The sequence below is a fragment of the Corticium candelabrum genome, chromosome 9 (assembly GCF_963422355.1).
Source record: "Corticium candelabrum chromosome 9, ooCorCand1.1, whole genome shotgun sequence".
NCBI lineage: Eukaryota > Metazoa > Porifera > Homoscleromorpha > Homosclerophorida > Plakinidae > Corticium > Corticium candelabrum.
This window is the reverse complement of record NC_085093.1, coordinates 610,561-635,560: the sequence shown is the minus strand read 5'-3', so window position 1 is coordinate 635,560 and position 25,000 is coordinate 610,561. Positions and strand designations below refer to the sequence as shown.

Genomic DNA, 25,000 nt, shown 5'->3' with positions numbered 1-25,000 from the left:
TAAGTACACTGATACCCAAGTCCGATGGTCCAGCTGACATACCGAGACATCAGGGAATGAATGAAACTCGTTGTGCGATAGCGAGAGCTTCTCGAGGTTTGTCAGTCGTGAAACTGTGATGTCCTCCAGTTTGTTCTTTGATAGCACTGCAGCACAGAGATGTTCTCGATATAATAAGTTTAAGTTACCTCAGAAGGTGCATGCACTATTGGCCAACCGAGAGTAGTGAGCTGAATGAGGCTTTCAATACCGATTGCTGCTGTTATACTATTGGAACTAAGAATCAGAGCCTGAAGTGCTACAATGCATAGAACACTTCGACTCGGTTCGTTAGTTGTTATGGATGTTGCCATGGCGACTGTTACCTTTGAGTTTTGCTAGTGGCTGAAGCGATGTGATGGCGTTTGCACTGGCGTTTAGTACTGTGAATAGAGTAGATACACTTTGTTGTGATGAGTTAGTTGAGCGATGGCTGGCTGTAGTGTACCTGTTAGACATGTCGTTTGTTTCAAATCTGTCAAATGTTCGAGTTGATTCGAGGCGACATTGAGCCATTTCAGACAACAACAATCGGCTATACGGATAGAGGAAAATGGACACAAAATGGTATCCTCGACTTCTAACTGTTATGCTTGTCTGTCTGCCTGACAAGTGGTCTGTTAGTTTGTATGCCTGTCTGTCTTGTCTGTCTGTCTTGTCTTGTCTTTTCTGTCCGTCTGTCTGTCTTGTCTTGTCTTTTCTGTCCGTCTGTCTGTCTTGTCTTGTCTGTCTGTCTTGTCTAGCTGTCTGTCTGTCTGTCTTGTCTGTCTGTCTGTCTTTGTCTAGCTGTCTGTCTGTCTGTCTGTCTGTCTGTCTTGTCTGTCTGTCTGTCTTGTCTAGCTGTCTGTTTTGTCTAGCTGTCTGTCTGACTGTCTGTCTGTCTGTCTTGTCTTGTCTGTCTGTCTCGTCTGTCTGTCAATACATATATTTTCAAAGAACAACACTATTACATTCTAGTCTGGCCCAAACGGCCGACGCTTCTGTCTGTCTTGTCTGTCTTGTCTAGCTGTCTGTCTGTCTGTCTGTCTGTTTTGTCTTGTCTGTCTGTCCGTCTGTCTGTCTTGTCTAGCTGTCTGTCTGTCTGTCTGTTTTGTCTTGTCTGTCTGTCCGTCTGTCTTGTCTGTTTTGTCTTGTCTGTCTGTCTGTCTCTCTTGTCTTGTGCGTCTGTCTTGTCTAGCTGTCTGTCTGTCCGTCTGTCTTGTCTGTTTTGTCTTGTCTGTCTGTCCGTCTGTCTGTCTTGTCTTGTGTGTCTGTCTTGTCTAGCTGTCTGTCTTGTCTTGTGTGTCTGTCTTGTCTAGCTGTCTGTCTGTCCGTCTGTCTTGTCTGTTTTGTCTTGTCTGTCTATCCGTCTGTCTGTCTTGTCTTGTGTGTCTGTCTTGTCTAGCTGTCTGTCTGTCTGTCCGTCTGTCTTGTCTGTCAATACATATATCCGTCTGTCTGTCCGTCTTGTCTTGTGTGTCTGTCTTGTCTTGTGTGTCTGTCTTGTCTAGCTGTCTGTCAGTCCATCTGTCTTGTCTGTCTGTCTGTCTGTCTTGTCTGTCTGTCTGTCTGTCTATCTGTGTGTATTATCTCACCAATGCCTTCAAGACTTTTAAGATTATTATGCGATAAATCCAGTCGTTCCAACTCTACACATGCACTGCAAAACCAACACCATATTTCCAGAAGAAATGAAGGAACAAGCAACAATAAAATTAAATCATCAATACCATTGTACCATCATATGCATTATCATCATACCTCAAATCATCTAATGATTGTATTCCTTTCTTTGACGCGTCTACCTTCTTCACCTCACGAACGTCTTCTCCCACCAAATCAGCCAGACGCGCTAGAGACAGTCTCATTGCTGCTTACGTTTCGATTGATAACAACCAGTTTACCCTCGGATACCAGCCCGTTTCTCGAAAGTCACGTGCACAATCAAACTCGTCACTGTAGAGCTGCAACAGCGCATGAAGAGTAGCTAGTTTGCCGGTGTAGCAAATTCAGCTGCCATGTTTTGTACTTACTTTGCAGCCTTTTGTATTATTTTTATTTCTCAAATTTTTGCCGTTGATGGATCCGGACAGCTGGAAGTAATTTCTTTCGCTTCGATGTATGCAAATCGAGAAAAATCAGCAATTTGTTATATTGTGCTGCAGGATGTGCGGGACGTATCGCTAGCGTCTGGTGACAGTAACAATAAGACATGTGAACATCCGTGGAGAAATCGATCGGGAGAGTTCAACTCCAGTTGCGAGTTTGTAAAAATGGAATGCAGCGATATTGCAGCACTGGTAGATTATTTGTCGTTCATTGTGTGCGACTATCCGCGATACAAAGTAAGTTATTAGTGAGACACGCAAAGGGGTGTGGTTATTACTATTGGTCACGTGCATTCTAGTGGTTCACCTACAGTGTCCTGATACTGTGGCTCATGTATCTCATCTCACTTCTGGCTACAACAGTAAATCAGATTTATTGCGTTTTGTGTTGTTTTTGACGTCATGTTTTAGGCTGATTATTTCTTTGTGCCACCGCTGAATTTGTTGGCTCAGAAGGTTGGTTTGTGTCGTGTGATTGTTTCAATAATAATGATGGTTTGAATTCTTTGTTTTTGTAGTTGAAACTATCTCCATCAGTTGCTGGCATTACTTTGCTTGCCCTTGGAAATGGTGTGTTTGTTTGTTTGTTTGTTTATTTGCTTGTGTGTGTGTGTGTGTGTGTGTGTGTGTGTGTGTGTGTGTGTGTGTGTGTGTGTGTGTGTGTGACATACCGCTGATTAAAAAACATTGATGTATCTTATCTCGTACTTCAGGTGCTCCTGATGTGTTTGCTGCATATGCAGCTCTACAGAAAGCTAACGACTTATCCTTGGAACTATCGTATGTTTGATCATGAATCACCACTCATATATCAACTACACTAATACATGTTCCATGTGATGGTTGCAGAGCATTACTTGGTGCATCTATTTTCATTCTGACCGTTGTATTAGGGTAAAACACGTACCAACTAACATCTAGTTGTAATGAGAATTTTCTTGAATTGTTTGTGCAGATCTGTTATTCTGGTGTCCAATGTGTCCAGTAATACAATCCGTAAGTCACCACCATTGGTTCACACACATATGTAATTCCTTAATTGACTTTGACTTTTTAGGCAGGACTGATTTTGCTCGAGACATTGTGGCATATATCATAGTAGTAAGTATCGTCATTGGTGTGTCAATGGATGGAAACGTAAGACAAACATGTTAATATTAACCACCAAGTATAAACAAACATTTCCTAATTTCAGATCTATCTCTATGAGTCCGTCATCTTCCTTGCTGCATACATTGCATACATTGGAGTTGTAGTTGCTCTCGGATATATTTTAGTTAGTTACACAAAAAATTTCTAGTTGATAACTTTGGACTGACATTGCACACTTAGAGAGCAAAACGCAAAAGCACTGTGCAACAACCACTATTCAGCGAGTCAAACAAATCATCAAACACAACTCCAATAGGTAATACTATCTAATCAATGATTATCCATGTATATTCACAGAGTGTCCAAAATTTCTGATCAGTGTCACTCAATGAGCCATCAGATCCTGAAGTATGTTGAAAATCTGTCTAAGTGTATCGTGTGTTCATAGTTCGTGTTTGCAGAATAATTTCTCTCTTGCTGGCCTCTCATGGGTTTGTGTCATAGTAAGGCTATTGTCATATCCTGATCAATTTGATAGTTACTTTGTTACAGCCACGTAATAGTAATTGGGCAGTCAAAGTTCAGTTTATTGTGGAGTATCCGGTTAGTATTCTTCGATGGCTGACCGTCCCATCATGTGTACGCTGATCCAACACTTGTTCAAAATATAGTTATTCTATTGTGTGTGTCATGAGTATAGGATGAAGAATGGGATATGATGAGGTGGATATTTGCAATTCTGTGTCCGATTCCAGCCAGTCTTCTTCTGCTTATTGCAGCAGAGGGATGGGACGGGTTTACCATGTATGCCACCACCACACTGCCTGTGTATGCAGTCATTATTATAGCAGGCAAGATGCTAACAAAACGCTTGTAGACCATTTGTGTTGCTGTCAACATATTTGTATGTAGGAGCACCAATATCGCTGATTCTATTTGGTTGGTTCTTGTATAAGTGGCGTTTCTGCACTAGGGGGTCTCTAGATCCTGGTTCAGTTGTGCTCTTTTTCTCTGGTGTTGTCGCATTTATAACATCAGTGGCATGGATGAATATTCAGGCCAACGAACTGGTGGCCGTGCTGCAAACATTTGGTACTGTATTTGATGTCAGTCTTGGTGAGTCTTGTCATTCTCTTCCTCGAGAGAAATTGCAAGCAGATTCTCTTATGATGCAGCTGTACTGGGTGTAACTGTGTTGGCCATTGGTAACTCGGTTGGTGATTGGGTAGCTGATACTGCAGTGGCACGACAAGGCAAACCTGCAATGGGTGTGTCTTCTTGCTTCGGTTCGCCTCTTCTCAATGATGTTTTGGGCCTTGGAATATCTTTGACGGTAAGAAATCAATGGCTAGAAAAATCAATGACCGAGATGTGATCTTGTCATGATCATTTCAGTACAACTATGCGATCCACCAAATCCTGTAGGCATAGATGCACGCCATCTACAGTATTTTAGGTCTTCAGATGGATATTACCCAAACAGTCCTGACATTTTGTGATCAGTGTTCCTTTTCTGAATCTACTACCATCAGCATTAACTGAACAAATTAGCACACTGTACAACAAATTATACACTACTAGTACACATGATCTCTTACAAAAATGGCTTGGATTCCCAGACACAAAGAAATTGAATCCAACTTGTATGCAGGCAAATACGAGCTTGCTAGTACTTTTATTGTGAGGCTTCAACTTGTTCCGTCACCGTAAATTAATAAGACCGCATGGGAAGAGAGGTCTAAGTTAGTTTGGGCTATCCACATAAGATAGAGCGTAGATATAGTGCTGCCATAGATCTAGTCACTAAGGCTAATGATTCACCTATGCATAAGTTCTGTCTAGAGATGGTTTGCTCTGCTTTTGATCTCCTTGGTACCACCTAGTACTAATACCACCTAGAACTAATCATGATATCTCAATAGTATCACCGTACCCAATTAGTTGGGAAAAGTTTGTGACAATTGCGTAACTGTGTGACCCATTCATTTCTATAATACCTGACGCAGGTGGACAACTAAACCTAGTCAATTAATTAATTAATGCGTCTTTGTGCAATCCAAGTGTAATGAGTTCTCTGCACACCCACATACATGGGCAATATTCAGAACAAATGTGTGTCACACGTACCATATCTGCAGTTGACACTTCAGCTCATCCAACCATCCGCCTTCACGTAGAGACATTTGCCACAGATTGCAATGCACTCAACTAGATAGAGATAAGTGAGTAACATGCTATAAACAACATCAGAATTATAATTACCTTTACATGCCCAACGCAAGCCATGCGTCTCTAGTTGATATGTTTTTGTTTGGCAGGCGTACACGGCGAGACACTTTCCCCATCCGTTCGAATTTAATGTTAAAAGTTCAGATTTCAAAACGGTAAGAGATTGTACTAGAAACTAACGGCGTCTAGAAATTTGATGTTGATATGGGAGACGATTCAGTGTAGTACGTGCGCTAGCAGCTAGCTGTATAGCTTATATTCCTTGTCTAGGTTATCTTCTGTTGGATCATTCTGTGTTTAACGCTTCTTATTCACTGGCTTGCGTTTCCTCTGTTGAGATTTACACCTCCAAGGTAATCGGGTACCGTTTGCGTGTGCCGTCACCAGTTGTTGTTGTGATGTCACGATTTGTAAATCGCCTTTTCATATCTAGGTGGTATTCTCTGCTGCTTTTTGTTTTGTACGCCTTTTTCATGCTGTTCAACATTCTCGACGTGACAAACATTGTAAAATTCGCCTTTTGAATTTTGTACTCTAGACATATGATGACGTCATTCAGTCAATATTGCGTAAATTGCCATCGCATGTGCTGTGGGTCACGAGAAGTGATTATGCACGTGATTTATGAGATTATTTTGTGGTCGTAATGTTGTCTGACGTGAGGTGAACGTCGCATGCGATACGTTATCCACACGTCACGTGGCACAACTGGGCGTCAAGAAAACGACCAAATTTGCATACGATCAACGTTTCCCTAGCTTTTTCCGGCGTTGCAAGCAAACCGGTGCGTGCAGAACGCGACGATGGAGGGAAGAGAAAGAGAAAGAGAATGCGAGACAAACGATGAGACCCATAGATGTACTCCAACAGGCAAACGACGTTCCAATACGCGACAAGACAACGAAGAGTCGAGCAGCAAGCAGGCGGCAGGTAAATGATCGTGCAGTTAGTGTATAGCACACAATTAACGCCCTCGATATCACACAAGTATGTGTAGACAGTAGACAAACATACAGAGACTATCCAGATTCAACCTAGTGTCGTCATCTCACTGCAATGTGACCGTCAAGTTTAGGCAAGACCGCGTGCAGTGCACTGCAGTATTATAGATGTATGTATACCTTCTAGTCCCACTCTACAAGATCTTTCTGGACGATATCGATCGGTTCTAGGTACCGGATCTTGGCTCTACCGTATCGTACAGTACACGGGAAGTACACGTATCACCCGAGCTCGTTTCTCGCCTCGATCCCGGTTCGTCTGCGCTGTCTAGGTTTCTTGTTTAGATGCTTGGAAGGATGTAGACCGCATTGTATACTGTAGCAAGGCGCCACATTTCGATTTCAAAGCCGCAAGCTCGAGGTACCACAGCACAAGCACGCGCACATTTTTTATGTGATTGCATGCATACTCTCACGTAGAGTATCGTGCAATTGCGTCTATAGACGTGTACGAGTATATATAATATGCTATGCGAAATTCTAGTAGAAATGTTGCCCAATGCACTTTCAATCACGACATTATCGTTCCTGTTCCTAGCTGTTTCCTACTGTCTAGTTCGCTAGCTGCTCGATGTCTACCTCTATATGCATGTGTGTTGCTGATTCTTCGTTTCAGCTTTCTTGCAGAGAGGTCTGGGTTGTGAGGATGATTCGGAGACAGTTTCGCGGGCAGGCAAGCCTCCTAAACGGTTCCGAACGAACTACACTCCACAACAGCTCACCATCCTCGCCAAACAGTACGAACGCTCGCGCTATCTCAGCCACTCGGAAAGAGTCGTACTGGCACAACGAATCGAAGTCACAGAAAAGCAGATTAAAGTCTGGTTTCAGAATCGAAGGTCAAAGGACAGACAAGTAATCACAAAAGCAGACAAACCCAGTCAACAAACAACAGCTGCAGCTGCAGACAGTGGACCCGGTGGGTCTCCAATCGACGAGGCAACTTATTTGAAGGAAAAAGAGATGGTTTCCAATGAAGAGAATGTGTAGGATTGCCTACTCTGCTGGAAACTGTATTGTGGATGGATGCATCTCTAGTGCTGAACACAAGAGAGATCATAACATGCAACTAACTGTACATTATCAGCTCACTGCATGCCCGCACTCTAGGCATTCCTAGAAAAGTCGATTGGTCGCATCGCTCAGCTGCTTTCACCTACTCTACTTGGGGAATTCTCACCACAATTGTGCAAGACTCTGTGTATACAAGATGTCTAGATATAGATCCTCTTGTATGTCGGTACCGTAGCTATACGGTACGTTTGTATGGTGTAACACACGGAAATGTCTTTGTGCGCTCTAGATGTGTTTGTATGGTAACTAGCGGTACGTACGTGCTGTAATGCAGCTGCCAGGCAGCTTGTTGCAATGAATACCTACGTGGTTGTGGTGCTGTGTGCACGCGTTCTCTAACCTATAACCGTTTGGACGTCTGCGGTATACACGTATGGGTGATCGACACATGCGTTTAGTCTGACCTTTACAGGCAACTTGGACGCGCTGCTTTTCGTGAACGCTCACCACCGTAGCACGTACCAATGGTAGTTTGGCTGATGTGTACGTGTCTGATTGTGCGTGCTCGTGAAGTATTTCATGCGCGCCACGCCTACTCTCGTCGTCGCTGATTGGTTGCAGCTAATTGTCATTCCCTCTAGCCGTCTGGATGTCGTTTATTGAACTTACATTTGCAATCTACAATACCACAACACCTTTGTTCCATTCTAAACGATTTAGAACAACCGACAGCTGCCAACTCTGCAAAATGTTGAGTTATCCGGGTATTTAGCTAAATTCACGTGATGTCAGACATGGTAGTCTCGTCGGACCGTCCAATGAGCGTCGACGAAGCATCCAGAACGTTAGACAAGTTTGTGAGAAAGAGGAGCAGAGGTCTAGCGTGCAGCATAGACCCAGCCACTTTGGAGAGACTTCGAAGGATGGCGGAAGGGATGGCAGAAGACACGAGAGAAGCTAAAATGGCATGAGATCTAGAGTCTAGGGAGAGAAAATATGCTCACGTAGATATCTAAAAGTGACGTAAGATGCTACAACTGTGCAGTCGTGAGCACATTGAACAACAAGTTGGTGTAGAGTGTTTTGCACTATTTACCAAATTATTGATTGCAGGCAATAATAATTAATTAATTGATAGAGTAACTTTTTTAGTGCAGGCTCTACGTCTTGTGCTCTGATACAAGAGTTGTCTACTAGAATGTTGGAAGTGACTGTCAATATAAGATAAATTGCCAGATTTGACATGAGATATTCATTGCTTTTATTTATGTCAATAATCCGTAAATCGGTTTATTGACTTTCAATTGTCGATGCAGCATTGTTTGCACTGTGATGATGGGTGCATGACGTTACTGCAGTCACACACACACACACACACACACACACACACACACACACACACACACACACACACACACACACCACCACCACCACCACCACCACCACCACCACTGTGCTAAGTAATCTCCTGGAGCCTGACAAGGTGCTCGCAGAAGTGACGTCAACTGTGGTGTGGGCACCTGAAGTCCCACCGGGACCCCAGTGGCTGATGGACTTTGTCGCAGTTGGAGGCCTTTGACCCCCAGTCAATGACCAGGTACTCATTTATACTCCTGAGTCGAGAGAGGCAATTGTGTGTACGTTTCTTGTCCAAGAAAATTATGCCATAGCTCACAATCACTGTGACTTGAACCTACAACCCTGCAATTTCCCCGGATGTAATCACTCCATAAGATGACTCTCTAACCAACTGAGCTATCGCACCACACACACACACACACACACACACACACACACACACACACACACACACACACACACACACACACACCACCACCACCACCACCACCACCACCACACCAACATGCAGTAGTACTAATTTACTCTGGTGGCAGATTGCCTAAAGTGTAAGCGATGGGCTTAACATGCGCGACTAGAATATACAGTATTACATACGGAATTGAAACAAGCAACTATAATGCTGTTAACAGATTGAATGTCTACTGCATTTAGTTTCCCAGATATTTTCGTTAGATTTTGATACTTACATAACATTGCTAGCGCCACCAAACATACAACAATTTACGGTTTGCTAACGTCTGTACAGTGAAGTAATAGTGTGTTATTGCTGTCCCTTCTGATCACAACTGAACTTGACTCTATACTCCTCTCTCACGTCGTCAGGGACTAGAAATCACACAATTTCAGCACGTTCACCACACCAAACGCACTCATGAGGCTACACCTTTGTACACTCTTGGCGTCGCTAACCGATCTCGTTGACTCGAGTCAGTGAACGAACTAACTGCCACGAACAGAGGTCCTTCAGAAAATGGAAGAAAACGCTTACATGGGACCATTGAGGGGTAGGCTAATCGCTTACCAGCAAAGCCCATAACCGTAGCTACCACGAGTATAGGTTGCTGCTCCCATGCTACCTTCAGAAAATCGAATGTCGCCCTTCCTAGTCTCCCTATCATTTTGTGTGATATGATTATACGGGGTATCCTGTGTTAGTAAGATCACGTGTTAAGATCACGTGTTAAGCACCCGACTATCTATTAGGCCTATCGCGTCTAGCAAGCGCGAATAATGTCAAACTTTGGCGTCGATTGGATTATCGAAACACTTGTTTCAGCTCGGAAAACTCCTGGAAAACAGGTGCGTAACTATTTTTCGTAGCAAGTCTTGTTGTTTCGTCATTTCTCGATGAGAATGAATTTCTTTCATTCAGGTTGCTATCCCAGAGACCGCCATACGTCAGCTCTGTCAATCAGCTCGACAAATTCTTTTAGACCAGCCCGTTCTTCTCGAGCTCAGCGTTCCGATAAACATTGTCGGAGACTTGCACGGCCAGTTCGACGATTTCTTGTGCCAATTGGAAAGCATCGGTTATCCGCCTGACGAGAATTATCTTTTCCTAGGAGATTATGTTGACCGGTAGGGTACTGTTGAGCTGTCACTTTGTCGTTACCAGAGGCCGGCGTACAGTCTTTGTATTTGACGGTCTGATATTGTGGACAGATGGAGAGTGAGTGAGTGAGAGACAGACGGACGGACAGATGGACTGACGGACAGACAGACAGACTGACAGACTGACAGTTTGTGTAGCTTGCAAGGATGTCATGCTAATTTGCTAATTAAATTAGTGAGATTTTTGTGCAGCTCAGGTTTGGCTATTGGATTGGTATGGTGGTGTGTATAATTGTATTGTTTGCATTAGAATGGAATAGTGCTGATGTAAGGAAATATGCATTGACACAGGCAGACAGGCATATGAACACACACACACACACACACACACACACACACACACACACACACACACACACACACACCACATACACACACACACACACACACACACACACACACACTAAACACACACACACACACACTAAACACACACACACACACACACACACACACACACACACACACTAAACACACACACACACACACACACACACACACACACACACACTAACCACCCATCTATCTATCTGTATTTAGTCTTTTTACCCTTCAATAAATATCTATTCATAAATTTAGCAAAAAAATTAATTAAAGTTGAAATTTTTAAAGCTTTAAATTTCCATATTAAGTCAAAGCATGGTTGTGCGTCATTTCAAATTTGTTAAAATTTTAAATTTAAATTTTATAAAAATATTTATATGCAGTGGTAAGCGGTCACTGGAGACTATCTGTCTTGTTCTCGCATTCAAGGTCAAATATCCACAGAATTTTTTCTTGTTGAGAGGCAATCACGAGAGTGCAAGCATCAACAGGTTGGTGATGTTGGTGGTAGTTTTGTCGAAGATGGGTGTATTGGATGGTGGACATTGTGTGTGTATGTGTGAGTAGGATCTATGGGTTTTATGATGAATGCAAGAGACGGTACAACATTAAACTGTGGAAGACGTTTACCGACTGTTTCAATTGTTTGCCTATAGGTATGGATGTTGTGTTGTTAGTGTGGTTGACAGACAAATAGACAGACGGATAGATAGACAGACTGACACACAAATGGACACACACACACACACACACACACACACACACGAGGCAGGCAAACATATAGACCAACTTGAAATAATGAGAGGCTAGAGAAATATTTATTGTTTTGCCATGCTGCTGTTTTTTCCTTATGGTTTAATGTGATTACAATGTCCAGCTGCCATCGTTGAGGATTCTATCTTCTGTATGCATGGTGGACTATCACCCGACCTCAAAGACTTAAACCAGGCGGGTAGACGACACTCACGTATTAACACATTTCTCCTTTATTTGTACTGCTTTCCAGATTCGAGAGATTGAACGACCACTTGATGTTCCTGACTGTGGACTCATTTGTGACCTTCTTTGGTCAGACCCAGATGATGTGAGATGATGATGATTGTGTATACCCAGGTAGTATATTATATGGAGGATTTGTTGGTGTTATGGTGTGAAGGATATTACTGGTTGGGGTGAGAATGATCGTGGAGTTTCGTATTGTTTTGGAGGTGACGTTGTTGTGGAGTTCTTGGAGAAACACAAGTTTTCTGTTATTGCTAGAGCACATCAGGTTGGTGACAGGAGACGTGTGACACACACACACACACACACACACACACACACACACACACACACACACACACACACACACACACACACACACACGAACATGGACACACATGCACACACACACATGAACATGGACACACACGCACGCACACACACGCACGCACACACACACACACACACACACACACACACACACACACACACACACACACAATGCACAGGCAACGTGACAGCCAACCAACAATCTATTAATGGACAGACATGACACAAACAAACAAACAAATTTTGTATTTCAAGGTCGTTGAGGATGGCTACCAGTTCTTCCAGAAGAGAAAGGCATGCTTCTATTATCCCACAATCATTTGCTCATAATTTTAAAACAATTTTGTTTGGGCAGTTGGTCACGTTGTTTAGTGCTCCAAATTACTGCGGAGAGTTTGACAATGCGGCCTGTATCATGTCTGTATCACAAGACTTGGTCTGCAGCTTCCACATCATGAAAGTTTGTCTCGAATGCCTGCGTGTTTGTTCATATTATTGATATAAATCTGTTTGTGTAGCCCAACATTACAAAACCTTTGACATCATCACGCAATAAGAAAACACGATAATCCCTCGTCTGGATGTATAGCAATAGAGTGAGATATGTGTACGCGTTAGCGGTGACGTCTAATGGTTTAGATGGTGCAACATTTTTGAAACTATTTTTTATGTTTTGGTTTCTATTGATTAAACTTTATTTTTTATTAGATTTTTACAAATGTATGTAATACACCGACCCATGCATTCTGTAAGCCTCAACCTATAGGCATAACATTCAATCTAAAAATTCTTGTGTTGTGAATGTTTCTATGGAAAAGCATAGACACGTTAGGTCAGTCAGTGTGTTAATTAATAAAATTATTTTTGTGAAAATTTGTGTCTAAATGGATAACTGTGTGTGTGTGTGTGTGTGTGTGTGTGTGTGTGTGTGTGTGTGTGTGTGTGGTGTGTGATAGCTTAGTTGGTTAGAGAGTCATCTTATGGAGTGTTTACATCTGGGACCTGAAGCTTTGCAAGTTCAAGTCACAATGATGGCGAGCTATGGCATAATTTCCTTAATTAATTAAGCAAGAAACTAACACACATTTGCTTCTCTTGACTCAGAAGTATAAATGAGTACATGGTCATTGACTGGGGTTCTAAGCGGCCATTGACTGTGACGTGACATCAGCCACTGTGGTCCTGGTGAGACTTCAGGTGCTCACACCACAGTTGGCTTCACAAGTCGGTGCTCCTGCGAGTGCCTGGCCTGGCTCTAGGAGTTTGTTAGCGCAGGCCCAGAGTTCCCTGAGTAGCGCACAGGGCCCAGAGGTAGCTCCTGACATTTAGGATTTATGTGTGTGTGTGTGTGTGTGTGTGTGTGTGTGTGTGTGTGTGTGTGTGTGTGTGTGTGTGTGTGTGTGTGTGTGTGTGTGTGTGTGTGTGTGTGTGTGTGTGTGTGTGTGTGTGTGTGTGTGTGTGTGTGTGTGTGTGTGTGTGTGTGTGTGTGTGTGTGTGTGTGTGTGTGTGTGTGTGTGTGTGTGTGTGTGTGTGTGTGTGTGTGTGTGTGTGTGTGTGTGTGTGTGTGTGTGTGTGTGTGTGTGTGTGTGTGTGTGTGTGTGTGTGTGTGTGTGTGTGTGTGTGTGTGTGTGTGTGTGTGTGTGTGTGTGTGTGTGTGTGTGTGTGTGTGTGTGTGTGTGTGTGTGTGTGTGTGTGTGTGTGTGTGTGTGTGTGTGTGTGTGTGTGTGTGTGTGTGTGTGTGTGTGTGTGTGTGTGTGTGTGTGTGTGTGTGTGTGTGTGTGTGTGTGTGTGTGTGTGTGTGTGTGTGTGTGTGTGTGTGTGTGTGTGTGTGTGTGTGTGTGTGTGTGTGTGTGTGTGTGTGTGTGTGTGTGTGTGTGTGTGTGTGTGTGTGTGTGTGTGTGTGTGTGTGTGTGTGTGTGTGTGTGTGTGTGTGTGTGTGTGTGTGTGTGTGTGTGTGTGTGTGTGTGTGTGTGTGTGTGTGTGTGATAGCTGGTCATGTTCTGGAGAATTTTTCTGAATTTTGCTATCTGGGCAGCATTGTGACTAAGTCTGGGGATTGTCCCACAGAGGTTGACGTATTCAGAAAGCCAGCAGGACATTTTGTTCTTGGAAACGTAGAGTTTTCACAAATCGAGGATTTAGCAAGAACACAAGACTGCCAGTCTTTAGATCACTATAATTTATAGTGATGCCAGTTTTATTGTATGGTTGTGAGACTTGGGCAATCACCCAATTAGATATTTGAAGACTGAACAAGATAAGAAATACCATCAACTTGAAATCTGCCAAGGAAGAACCAATTGAACGTCTAATTCAACATCAAAGATTACAGTGGCTTGGTCACTTAGAACGGATGAACGTTTTTCATCCACGAAAGTTGTTGCTGAGAAGCAAGTTACATAATATGAAACGGTCTCAGCATGGTCCAAAGAACAGGTGGGCTGATGCCATACAATGAGACCTGGTATCACTGAATATTGACCTGTCACAAGCAAATGACTGCACTTCGTGGCGGAAACTTGTTCTGCAATGCTGAAGCCCATAGTGGGTATTGACAGAATTCCAGGTGTGTGTGTGTGTGTGTGTGTGTGTGTGTGTGTGTGTGTGTGTGTGTGTGTGTGTGTGTGTGTGTGTGTGTGTGTGTGTGTGTGTGTGTGAATGCAAACTTGAACGTGTAATATCTAAGATAGAAGGTTGACAGGTGAACCTCACTCACCTAATGTGCACGTGTGGAGCGTCACTTTGATTATGTTGTGTGAAAGGCCGGATGTTATTCACTGCTGTTTTCGTTGTTGTTTATCTCTCGTGGAAATAAACATGTGGGAGGGTATCAACCGTTTCATGGACCATTCTGGTTTACAGCCACACATTCATAGGCTCTCTTTCGTGTATGAAAAGCAACTTCTGTGACGTACTAAATAGGCGGTATTTATTGAGTGTGTCACTGTGTATAATTTGAAGTTTGAAGATTGCAGCTCCTGCTAACGCGTGGGTGGTGGAACAAAGGTTTAGCACGCGTTAGTGTATAGTTTTAGCGCACGTTAGTGTATAAAAACCATGAAGACTACTGTACTTGTAGGCTCAAGGGTCCAGCTGGCCTTTCCTCTACAAGATGAAAGTCTTTAAACCTTTTGAAATTTAAAAAAATTGTTTGAAATAAATTTTAGTTGAAAAAAAGATTTTGAAAATCTGGACCTTTGAGCGTAAGCCAGTTGATGACAAATCATGAAGCGACATCTATTGAACTCAAAATTGCTCGTTGCTTGTCACAACCACAACGACGTGAATCTGTATAATTGACCAAGTATGCAGTACGTAGAGACAATATACTGTGTGGGCGTGTCCATTAGGGTCGACCTACAGCAGCAATTTTGGAAAGATACAGCAAATTTGCTGAGACGTCTGTGAGACCAATGGTTTGTCATCATTCATTTCCTAGCTTTGCGTACCCAGACCTTTTCCGGCCAGATCTGCGGCAGAATGGGTCTGGGTACGTGAGGCTAATTGCATCATACTGTACTATTGATTCTGTAGCCAAAATATGTTTCATCCACAGAAGTATTGGGTAGCAAATACAATAAATATATTACAACTCTATCCCACCCATTGCAAGTAATATCGTTTTAGTATTGTAATTCGTGTGTCAGTAGTCTGTCCTGTTCTCTATCTCTCCGTTGAATTGGTCGTCTTCTCCCTCGATTTCCTCCTCGATGACGTCGTCTTGCAACATCTCTGCTCCCATTCCGCGTCCGAGCGGTATGTCTAGTGCACGGTGGACGGTCTCGATGACGCGCATGTTGATGAAGTAGGCCATGTTGACATGCGGCACACGACGCCTCATCTCTTCCATCAAAGCGTAAGACTAGAAATGGTAACATGTGGATCACTCAAGGGGGGAAGGACAAGGATAAGTAAGGCACTAACTTTGTCCATCCATCCATTTGTCTGTATGTTTGTCTGTCCATCTATCATTTGTCTGTATGTTTGTCTGTCTGTCCATCCATTTGTCTGTATGTTTGTCTGTCATCCATCTATTTGTCTGTATGTTTGTCTGTCTGTTCATCCATTTGTCTGTATGTTTGTCTGTCCATTTGTCTATCTGTCTGTCAACCCACTGTAATACTTCTATCTCACCTGTCTGTAGTTCTCTTCTCTTGCATAATGCATAACCATAAACCCATACACATCCCCAGGTCTCTAACAGATGCCTCCAAATCCGGCTCATCGAGCAGCAACTGGCACTGCTTAATTGCCTCTTCAGGCTGCTCATCGTACAACAACTTCACATCCACAAACTTCTTCATCACCGCAATACGTTGCTTAAGAAAAGCGACCCGCTGCTCCTGCTCTGCAGCATTAGCTGTCTTTGCTTTTGTCATACACTTCAATGCCTCTTTCAATGCCCCAAGTGCTTTATCATATTTTTGGTATTCGTCGATCTCAAACTGAGCACAAGCGTCATAGAAACCAGCGAGAGACTCGAATGCTTTTCCTTTCGTGTAGAAACTGATGATGTGCTTCATGAGTTCGGTGTCCTTCTGCCACTCTTGCTGTTGGAGAAAGTTGGCTGCCATGACGTAGATCTCTCGCTGTCGTGAAACGTTTGTGAAGAATACGATTTTTTCTATGTCACGTGATTTGATTAGAGCTTTCATGGCTTTCAGTTTGTTGCCGGCTTGTGTATATTTCTTGGTTGCGAGATGGTAGGAGCTTTGAGCCATGCAGCAGCTGGCGAGATGCTCGAGGAGACGAGTACGGTATGAAGCTTCAGCAACTTCTTCTGTAGAAATATGAAACAAGTTGGGTGAGAAATGTGTGTGTGTGTGTGTGTGTGTGTGTGTGTGTGTGTGTGTGTGTGTGTGTGTGTGTGTACCTTTGCTCGGCTTTGGTAGAGTTAGCCTCTCTGCCATGTCCTCTGTGATCTGAACATTGTGTGACATACACAAGTCTAGAGCTTCAAAATGCTGTGCAACAGAGATATCATGACAAACTGTGACAGTGTTAATTAAAGAGTCCATACGCCAAATAAGCAAACACACACACACACACACACACACACACACACACACACACACACACACACACACACGTCGTACTTACCTTCTTTGCTTTCACTAGCAAATCAACTGCCTTGTCGTATTGCTCATGCTCAAGGAAGAACTGAGCACAACGATCCAACAGTACGGGATCTGTCTGCTCGTTCAAATCGCCCGCCATCATCTGTAGTGCTGAGAACTGCTTACTTCTAAATGATAGCGTCAGAGCTCGGCCAATGTCTCCACCCTAACCATTCATAGAGATAAAGAATAATGACACAGACAGACAAATGGACAGACAGACAGACAAATGGACAGACAGACAGACAGACAGACAGACAGACGAAGTCAATGGAAGAAAGAAAAAGTGAGGAACAACCAATCAACTGACCTTATGATACAAGAGAACTGCCTTGTCTTCCATACCAGGTTGAGATTCAAAATACCTAAAATCAGCAACCAATACACACACACACACACACACACACACACACACACACACACACACACACACACACACACACACACACACACACACACACAGTCAATCACCGTGCTGCATCCAACATCTCGTCTTGTGTTCCTTGTAATGCCAAGTTCATCAACTCGTGATGCAAGTGTTGTTCCTTGGTCAACTTGATTGCATTCGTGAAGCACTGTGCCTTCGAGTAATAGTGAATTGCATCCTTCACTCTGTCCTACACAACACACACACACACACAACACTGAAAAATTTGTTTACAAAATCAAGCAGTTACACACACACACACACACACACACACACACACACACACACACGCACGCACGCATACATACACACACACACCACATTCTCAAACTGTCTTGCAAGATGATAGCAAGCGGCCTTATCCCCACTGTCATTGGCCACCTCTGCAGCTTGATCAATCCTCCCACAGTAACACAACACTCTCACAAGTGACACGTAATCCTGCGCTGCATCATAAAACTGCAACGCACTGTCCATGTCTCCAGTACTCTCCAAGTATTGCGCCCACCAACGTCGCAACACTCTAGAAATGCATACAACACAAGCTGGTCACGTGATGCATCATTGTGATGGTTGGTATAGAGCATACCGGTCTTTGCTCTTCATGACATACGCTTCAAGATCACCCGGATCGTTGTATAGAAGACGAGGGACTTCGGTGCGATGCGTGTCTGATTTCTCGTATCTAAGAAAGATGAGAACGATGGTAGTAATCGTGATAAATATGAAGAAGGAGGATACATAGATACGTGATAATTGAGTTACAGTTTGTAGATAGACAATTTTTTGATGGACAAATGTGTTACGTTGATAGGTGGGAGATTGGCATCAGAATAAATAAACAAACGAGCAAACAGACAAAGAAACAAACAAACAGACAGAAAACAGAAAGACAAATAGACAGACAAACAAACAGACACAAGCAGATAAACAACAAACAAACAAAACAAACAGACAGACAAACAAACAGACACAAGCAGATAAACAACAAACAAACAAAACAAACAGACAGACAAACAAACAGACACACAACAAGCAGACAGACAAACAACAAACAGACAGAAAACAGACAGATAAATAGACAGACAAACAAACAAGCAGACAAACAAACCAACAGACAGACAAACAACAAACAAGCAAACAGACAAACAAACAGACAGAAAACAGACAGACAAACAAACAGACAGACAACAAACAAACAGACACAAGCAGACAAACCACAAACAAACAAAAACAAGCAAACAGACAAACAAACAGACAGACAAACAACAAAGACAGAAAACAGACAAACAAACAGGCAGACAAACAGACACAAGCACACAAACAACAAGAAAACAAACAGACACAACAGACCGACAAACTTTGACAGACACACAGACAAACAAACAGACAGATAGCAGCCGCTACACAAACACATTAATATCAACTAACGCATTAATTGCATGCATGAAGTTCCCGCTGGCTTCCGAGTGTTGTGCAAAGTTATAGTACGTCGTCCGTAAATGAACTCGATCTTTCGTCTCCGCCACATGAATACTCTACAACAAACAACAACAAATACTAATTCTAATTTATTTTAAATTTAATTAATTAATTTTTGTGTTTAATTTATTTTTAATTCTAAATTTAATTATATTTTATTCTAATTTATTTTAAATTTAATAATTGTGTTTTTAATTTATTTTTAAATTCTAAATTTCATTAAATTTTAATTAATTTTTTTATTTTTAAATTTTAATTTTAATTAATTTTTAAATTTTTATTTATTTTAAATTGTACTTAATTTTTCTAATTTCTAAATTCTAATTTTATTTTATTTTTTTTATTTTGTTAATTTATTTTAAATTTAATTAATTTTTTGTTTTTTAATTTATTTTAAATTTTAATTTATTTTATTTTTTTGCTAGTTTATTTTAAATTTAATTAATTTTTTAATTTTTTAATTCTAATTTAATTTAAATTGTTTAAAAAATTTTATTTTATATTTTGAATTTTAATTAATTCAAATTTGATGTTTGATGCAGCACACATGCACATGTCAACTGTTGTGTGTCTCGACTGTTTACCTCTACCCAGTTGTCTTCTGCTTGATAAAACTGGTTTAGCAGGTCGTGTCTTCCACATGACTTATAGAGTTGCTCTGCCTCTTCCTGCAATTGAGAACAACATGGATACACCAAATATAAGCACGTGTGTGTGTGTGTGTGTGTGTGTGTGTGTGTGTGTGTGTGTGTGTGTGTGTGTGTGTGTGTGTGTGTGTCAGTGTGTGTGTGTGTGTGTGTGTGTGTGTGTGTGTGTGTGTGTCAGTGTGTGTGTGTGTGTGTGTGTGTGTGTGTGTGTGTGTGTGTGTGTGCGTGTGTGTGTGTTGTACATAATCTCATCCTTACCTTCATCCCAAGCTGTAGTGCTAACATTGCAACTCTTGCATCAACTTCCGGTTCACTCATTGCCTCTCGTAAAGCCTTCGCCCCACGTGCATGTCCCATGTTACCGAGACAGATGAATGCCACATCCAGTCGTTTCGTCTTCACACACATACGCGCCATGTTCTCCCACACACTCTCACTCTTAATCAGTTTGATCGCTTTAAACGCCTCGTCCATGTTACCAATAGTCAAATAATATAGGAAATTCATCATGGCCGTTTTGGCTCCCTCATTGCTCTCTTCTAGACCAACAAAGTCTCGCATCGTAGTGCGCGCCACCATGTGCTGAACTGGGGGTGGTTGTGGTGGCGGCGGCAGAGCTGGTGAGAGACTGGGAAGAACTAGATTTTGAGGTGAGGTTTGATCTGGTGATTTGTCATCAACATGAGCAACCTGAATCAATGCAAGTCAATAGTATGAGTGTTGTAGACACATGGATATGGAACAATGACAAATAGATAAACAGATGGAGATACGAAGGGATAGAGACAAATGGATGGATAAACCAGCAATCAGTAGGCAAGTAATTCAAACATACAAACAGACATTGACAAACAGATAGACAGACAAATGCACAGACACAGACAAACCGATGGATAAACATATAGACAAACATATAGACAAACAGATGGACAGACACCTGGACAGACAGATGGACACACAAATGAAAACACAAAAGACAACAAACACAAACACACATGGACAAACACATAGACAGACAAATGGACACACAAATGAAAACACAAAAAGACAGCAGACAAACACACATGGACAAACAGATGGACACACAAATGGACACACAATTGGAAACACAAAGACGAACAACCACAGATAAACACATGGACAAACAGATGGACAAATACATGAACAATTATGCAGTCAAACAAATGGACAGACAAACAAATAGACAAAAGACAAACTGACATCACGAATGCAACACACACACACACACACACACACACACACACACACACACACACACACACACACACACACTGTGACACAAATGGCCCAACCATGGTTCACCTTTTTGCAGTAGAACAAGTATGGAACATCGACTCCAATCAAACCTGATACGACAAGAGACTGTAGAGCAAGAGCGAGTAATGGTTCTTGAGGCTACAGTATAGCTACTGTCATACCTGTGTGTTTCACGTCCAATGGAATGTTGTCATGCAGAAGGATGCCACACTCAGAAGTTGCGAACAAAGACACAACAATGACATCACCCTGCAAGGCAATAGGAATTTTTGAAGAGAAGATGAGGTAAGAACAATTTATTAACAAATAAACAAATATACAAATGGACAACTCACAAACAGAGAGACTGCCAGACAGACAAACAGACAGACAGACAGACAGAGACAAACAGACAGACAGACAGACAAACATACATACATACAGACAAACAACCAGACATACAAACAGAGAGAGAGACAGACAGACAGACAAACATACAGACAGACAGACAAACATAGACATACAAACAAACAGACAGACAGACAGAGACAACCAGACATACAAACAGACAGAGAGAGACAGACAGACAAACATACATACAGACAGACAGATAAACATACATACATACATAGACAGACAAACAAACTGACAGACAAACATACAAACATACAGACAAACATTTTTTAGTCACACAAACATCTCACTTGCAGTACTCCTGCTCCATTGCCTTTCTCGTCTGTCTTACTTGCCGTAGCAACCAACGTTGGTGTGTCTCTCGACTCAAGCCGTCTTGTCTCACAGAGAAGCAATCGAGGGTCACTTCCATCCCAATACGTGGACAAGGGGTAACGATCACGAATGCTTTGTATTAATTCTTCCTTTCCTGTCATGGAGGTGGAATTAGTTGGAACGACATCAGACTTGTCAGATGCCGTAGAGAAGTCGAACGACAGCAGGGAATCCACATCAGGGTTCCAAATGTAGACGTAAGATGAGGGAACAGCTTTACCTCGTTCTACCTGCATTAACATAACTATAGTCTAAATATACTATAAGATGCATCCCTCCAATATAATAGTCTAGTGTATTGTGAGATGCATCCCTCCAATACAATAGTCTAGTGTATTGTGAGATGCATCCCTCCAATACAATAGTCTAGTGTATTGTGAGATGCATCCCTCCAATACAATAGTCTAACGTATTGTGAGATGCATCCCTCCAATACAATAGTCTAGTGTATTGTGAAATGCATCCCTCCAATACAATAGTCTAGTGTATTGTGAAATGCATCCCTCCAATACAATAGTCTAGTGTATTGTGAAATGCATCCCTCCAATACAATAGTCTAGTGTATTGTGAAATGCATCCCTCCAATACAATAGTCTAGTGTATTGTGAGATCCATCCCTCTAATACAATAGTCTAGTATATTGTGAGATGCATCCTTCCAATACAATAAACAGACAAACACAACACTCAACCTCTCCACTTTATCAACCTACCTGATAGGCTAGCACACTAATTTGATTCCCAGCACAGTTACATTTCACTGAAGAAAGACCCGCAAAACTGTCTACTGATTCCGCTATACATTTGGATGAGAAATGCTGCTTTGCCTCCCTAACAGATAAAAAGAAAAATTACAACACACACACACACACACACACACACAGTGACACACACACACACACACACACACACACACACACACACACACACACACACACACAACCAAATCTCTTACCTTCGTGAAATATCCCACAACTTAACATAACCATAGAAAGTCCCAACAACTAAAAATGACTTGCAAATGTCCAAAAGCAACGGAGCTCCTTCATCCTCTGTGAAACTCAGCGACTGTTTAATAATGCCCTACACACCAACGTTAAGACTCCATACATATACTGATTTACACACTAGAAACGTCTCTCGCTCACCTGAAAGTTTCTCACATTAACAACATGGCCTTCAACACTGTACACATTGCTCTCACTGACTACAACGATCATCGACTTGCAGTTGAATGTTCCTTGTTTGAGAGGCAGAAACGACTGTTAGATGACTAGTGTGTGTGTGTGTGTGTGTGTGTGTGTGTGTGTGTGTGTGTGTGTGTGTGTGTGTGTGTGTGTGTCACTGTGTGTGTGCATCACTGTGTGTGTGTGTGTGTGTGTGTGTGTGTGTGTGTGTGTGTGTGTGTGTGTGTGTGTGTGTGTGTGTGTGTCACTGTGTGTGTGTGTGTGTGTGTGTGTGTGTGTGTGTGTGTGTGTGTGTGTGTGTGTGTGTGTGTGTGTGTGTGACTATGTGTGTGTGTGTGTGTGTGTGTGTGTGTGTGTGTGTGTGTGTGTGTGTGTGTGTGACTATGTGTGTGTGTGTGTGTGTGTGTGTGTGTGTGTGTGTGTGTGTGTGTGTGTGTGTGTGTGTGTGTGTGTGAGGAAGACAAGACCTTGCCATGAAACAAGAAAGAGATGGAGAGATCTAGTTAGTCAAGATCTGCAATTAGTAGATACCAAAAACATCTGGTACCAGAGATGCCAAGACCGGAATGGGTGGTTCAGTCTTTGTCAAAGGGATGTTGAGAAGGTAATCACAAATCGTGGGAAAAGCAGATGTGCAGTGAATGTACGATTCCAAAGAGAAAGTTTCTTATGCGAATGTAGAAGATCATTTAGACGACACGGTGACCTCACAAGACACAGGAGGTTTTGTCCTAGTAATTTGCCAGTTGCCCAGGAGCACAATCCAAGGACCCCGCTATCATAGTTTCTTTTACTATGGGCGGCTTCAAGGTTCAAGGTTCAAGGTGTGTGTGTGTGTGTGTGTGTGTGTGTGTGTGTGTGTGTGTGTGTGTGTGTGACACATTGGATGACACGTGAGATGTGAATCACCTGCTACTCGAATAAGAGGCTGCAGCTCATACACAACAACCTTCTTGCCATTCCATACAGTGACATGATCCTGCAATACGTATGAATGACTAAGCAATGAAATAAAAATTAATAATAAATAACAAAAGTAATTAATTAAATAAAAAAACAAATAAATAAATAAATAAAATAATGACATCAATTAAATTAATAATAAATAAGATCACTTAATTAATTTTAAAATAACTAAATCAATAAAATTAATAAAATTAAAAAGTAGCTACACACAGTGACACACACACACACACACACACACACACACACACACACACACACACACAGTGACACACACACACACACACACACACACACACACACACACACACACACACACACACACACACACACACACACACACAATCAAGATTTCAGTCTTACCTTCGTAACAAAGACCCCCTTGATATGAATGTCTGTCTTCAGATCTTGCACTGAACTGACTTGAAACGACTCGACAGACAGATGTCCTGGAGCCACCTGCACTGCTGCAAGCTTCAAGGCAAAACACACTGTTGGTCATCATGCAAACGGAAGAGAACTTAAGAAGTAGAATACTTGCTGGCGATAGCTTGAGTTCATCACATTTTCATTTAGTATTTGCACTCCGTTGGTTGTGTTGATTGCAATGAGATTCTTGATGGCACCCCACTTGATAGGAAGACGAGTGTTGGAGATTAATAATTTATTAATGAAATGATAGGTGGAAAAAAGTGAGAGAAATACACAAGCAGACAAATGTATAAACAAACAAACAATTAAAGAAATAGATAGATAACAAACATGCTATGCACAGACAGACAAATGAATGGACAGACATAGAGACATACAAACAGACAGACAAATGAATGGACAGACATAGAGACATACAAACAGACAGACACACACACACACACACACACACAAACAAACAGACAGACAGACAGATGAACAAACAGACAGACAGACAGACAGATGAACAAACAGACAGACAGACAGACAGATGAACAAACAGACAGACAAATGAACGGATAGACATACAGACAGACAGACAAAAAGACCAATACACAGAAACCAACATATAAACAAACAGACAGACAAATG

General features: G+C 42.0%; 5 protein-coding genes and 1 long non-coding RNA gene across 11 annotated transcripts in view; 3 read left to right on the top strand and 3 right to left on the bottom strand.

Annotated features, from left to right (window-relative positions):
• LOC134184283 (uncharacterized) overlaps positions 1-1,909 on the bottom strand; it is a 3,344-nt gene extending 1,435 nt beyond the window's left edge. Inside the window, exons 1-6 of one of the 3 annotated variants that reach the window (XM_062651930.1) lie at positions 1,780-1,909; positions 1,614-1,678; positions 488-574; positions 366-422; positions 218-298; positions 43-146 (exon numbers count right to left, since the gene is read on the bottom strand). In XM_062651930.1, coding sequence (XP_062507914.1) covers positions 43-146; positions 218-298; positions 366-422; positions 488-574; positions 1,614-1,678; positions 1,780-1,886 — 501 coding nt within the window. In that variant the 5' untranslated portion in view covers positions 1,887-1,909. Of the gene's footprint in view, positions 1-42; positions 147-217; positions 299-365; positions 575-1,613; positions 1,679-1,779 lie in introns of all 3 variants that reach the window. The other 2 variants (XM_062651931.1, XM_062651932.1) reach the window with 2 other exon arrangements.
• Positions 1,910-1,988: 79 nt separating this feature from the next.
• LOC134183932 (uncharacterized) lies at positions 1,989-6,018 on the top strand. The gene is made up of 20 exons (XM_062651522.1): positions 1,989-2,117; positions 2,184-2,363; positions 2,426-2,488; positions 2,538-2,582; positions 2,645-2,696; positions 2,840-2,906; positions 2,976-3,020; positions 3,082-3,122; positions 3,184-3,263; positions 3,322-3,402; positions 3,459-3,534; positions 3,598-3,626; positions 3,680-3,709; positions 3,771-3,857; positions 3,919-4,069; positions 4,131-4,334; positions 4,394-4,551; positions 5,537-5,602; positions 5,718-5,800; positions 5,881-6,018. The coding sequence occupies exons 1-20, from the start codon at positions 2,037-2,039 to the stop codon at positions 5,969-5,971; spliced, it is 1,710 nt and encodes a 569-aa protein (XP_062507506.1). The 5' UTR covers positions 1,989-2,036; the 3' UTR covers positions 5,972-6,018.
• On the bottom strand, positions 3,265-5,608 carry LOC134183934 (uncharacterized). 2 transcript variants are annotated; one of them, XR_009970619.1, is made up of 3 exons: positions 5,481-5,608; positions 4,817-5,426; positions 3,265-4,756 (listed from the first exon to the last, which is right to left on the bottom strand). It is a non-coding gene; the product is annotated as an uncharacterized LOC134183934 (long non-coding RNA). The 2 variants fall into 2 exon arrangements; XR_009970618.1 differs by having other exon boundaries at positions 3,265-5,426.
• Positions 6,019-6,230: 212 nt separating the features above from the next.
• On the top strand, positions 6,231-7,993 carry LOC134183933 (homeobox protein Hox-A3-like). Its single transcript, XM_062651523.1, has 2 exons — positions 6,231-6,377; positions 7,065-7,993. The coding sequence occupies exons 1-2, from the start codon at positions 6,251-6,253 to the stop codon at positions 7,436-7,438; spliced, it is 501 nt and encodes a 166-aa protein (XP_062507507.1). The 5' UTR covers positions 6,231-6,250; the 3' UTR covers positions 7,439-7,993.
• A 2,003-nt stretch (positions 7,994-9,996) lies between these two features.
• Positions 9,997-12,861, top strand: LOC134183911 (serine/threonine-protein phosphatase PP1-gamma catalytic subunit-like). 3 transcript variants are annotated; one of them, XM_062651498.1, is made up of 10 exons: positions 9,997-10,123; positions 10,197-10,402; positions 11,143-11,250; positions 11,327-11,415; positions 11,637-11,707; positions 11,766-11,843; positions 11,916-12,029; positions 12,326-12,364; positions 12,426-12,530; positions 12,589-12,861. In XM_062651498.1, the coding sequence occupies exons 1-10, from the start codon at positions 10,055-10,057 to the stop codon at positions 12,637-12,639; spliced, it is 930 nt and encodes a 309-aa protein (XP_062507482.1). In that variant the 5' UTR covers positions 9,997-10,054; the 3' UTR covers positions 12,640-12,861. The 3 variants fall into 3 exon arrangements, with proteins under 3 accessions (XP_062507482.1, XP_062507483.1, XP_062507485.1); XM_062651499.1 differs by lacking the exon at positions 9,997-10,123 and having other exon boundaries at positions 10,302-10,493; XM_062651501.1 differs by lacking the exons at positions 9,997-10,123; positions 10,197-10,402 and adding an exon at positions 10,410-10,497.
• A 2,668-nt stretch (positions 12,862-15,529) lies between these two features.
• The window catches only part of LOC134183910 (intraflagellar transport protein 140 homolog), a 12,800-nt gene continuing 3,329 nt past the window's right edge, over positions 15,530-25,000 (bottom strand). The window contains 21 exon segments of the mRNA XM_062651497.1: positions 15,530-15,932; positions 16,205-16,267; positions 16,270-16,850; positions 16,944-17,034; positions 17,171-17,353; positions 17,498-17,552; positions 17,659-17,804; positions 17,933-18,137; positions 18,204-18,299; positions 19,046-19,152; positions 19,681-19,764; positions 20,002-20,433; positions 21,067-21,110; positions 21,183-21,270; positions 21,705-22,019; positions 22,502-22,619; positions 22,744-22,871; positions 22,937-23,028; positions 23,885-23,954; positions 24,302-24,412; positions 24,476-24,568. Coding sequence (XP_062507481.1) covers positions 15,714-15,932; positions 16,205-16,267; positions 16,270-16,850; positions 16,944-17,034; positions 17,171-17,353; positions 17,498-17,552; positions 17,659-17,804; positions 17,933-18,137; positions 18,204-18,299; positions 19,046-19,152; positions 19,681-19,764; positions 20,002-20,433; positions 21,067-21,110; positions 21,183-21,270; positions 21,705-22,019; positions 22,502-22,619; positions 22,744-22,871; positions 22,937-23,028; positions 23,885-23,954; positions 24,302-24,412; positions 24,476-24,568 — 3,321 coding nt within the window. The 3' untranslated portion in view covers positions 15,530-15,713.

Bases quoted from the DNA above. Each gene is read 5' to 3' on its own strand.
- LOC134183932 (XM_062651522.1), top strand. From the start codon at position 2,037: ATGTTTTGTACTTACTTTGCAGCCTTTTGTATTATTTTTATTTCTCAA. The intron at 3,710-3,770 runs GTTTGTGTCATA...ACTTTGTTACAG, and splicing joins CTCTTGCTGGCCTCTCATGG to CCACGTAATAGTAATTGGGC. The intron at 5,801-5,880 runs GTAATCGGGTAC...TTTCATATCTAG, and splicing joins TTGAGATTTACACCTCCAAG to GTGGTATTCTCTGCTGCTTT.
- LOC134183933 (XM_062651523.1), top strand. From the start codon at position 6,251: ATGGAGGGAAGAGAAAGAGAAAGAGAATGCGAGACAAACGATGAGACC. The intron at 6,378-7,064 runs GTAAATGATCGT...TCTTCGTTTCAG, and splicing joins GAGCAGCAAGCAGGCGGCAG to CTTTCTTGCAGAGAGGTCTG.
- LOC134183911 (XM_062651498.1), top strand. From the start codon at position 10,055: ATGTCAAACTTTGGCGTCGATTGGATTATCGAAACACTTGTTTCAGCT. The intron at 11,416-11,636 runs GTATGGATGTTG...TACAATGTCCAG, and splicing joins TTTCAATTGTTTGCCTATAG to CTGCCATCGTTGAGGATTCT. The intron at 12,365-12,425 runs GCATGCTTCTAT...TTGTTTGGGCAG, and splicing joins AGTTCTTCCAGAAGAGAAAG to TTGGTCACGTTGTTTAGTGC.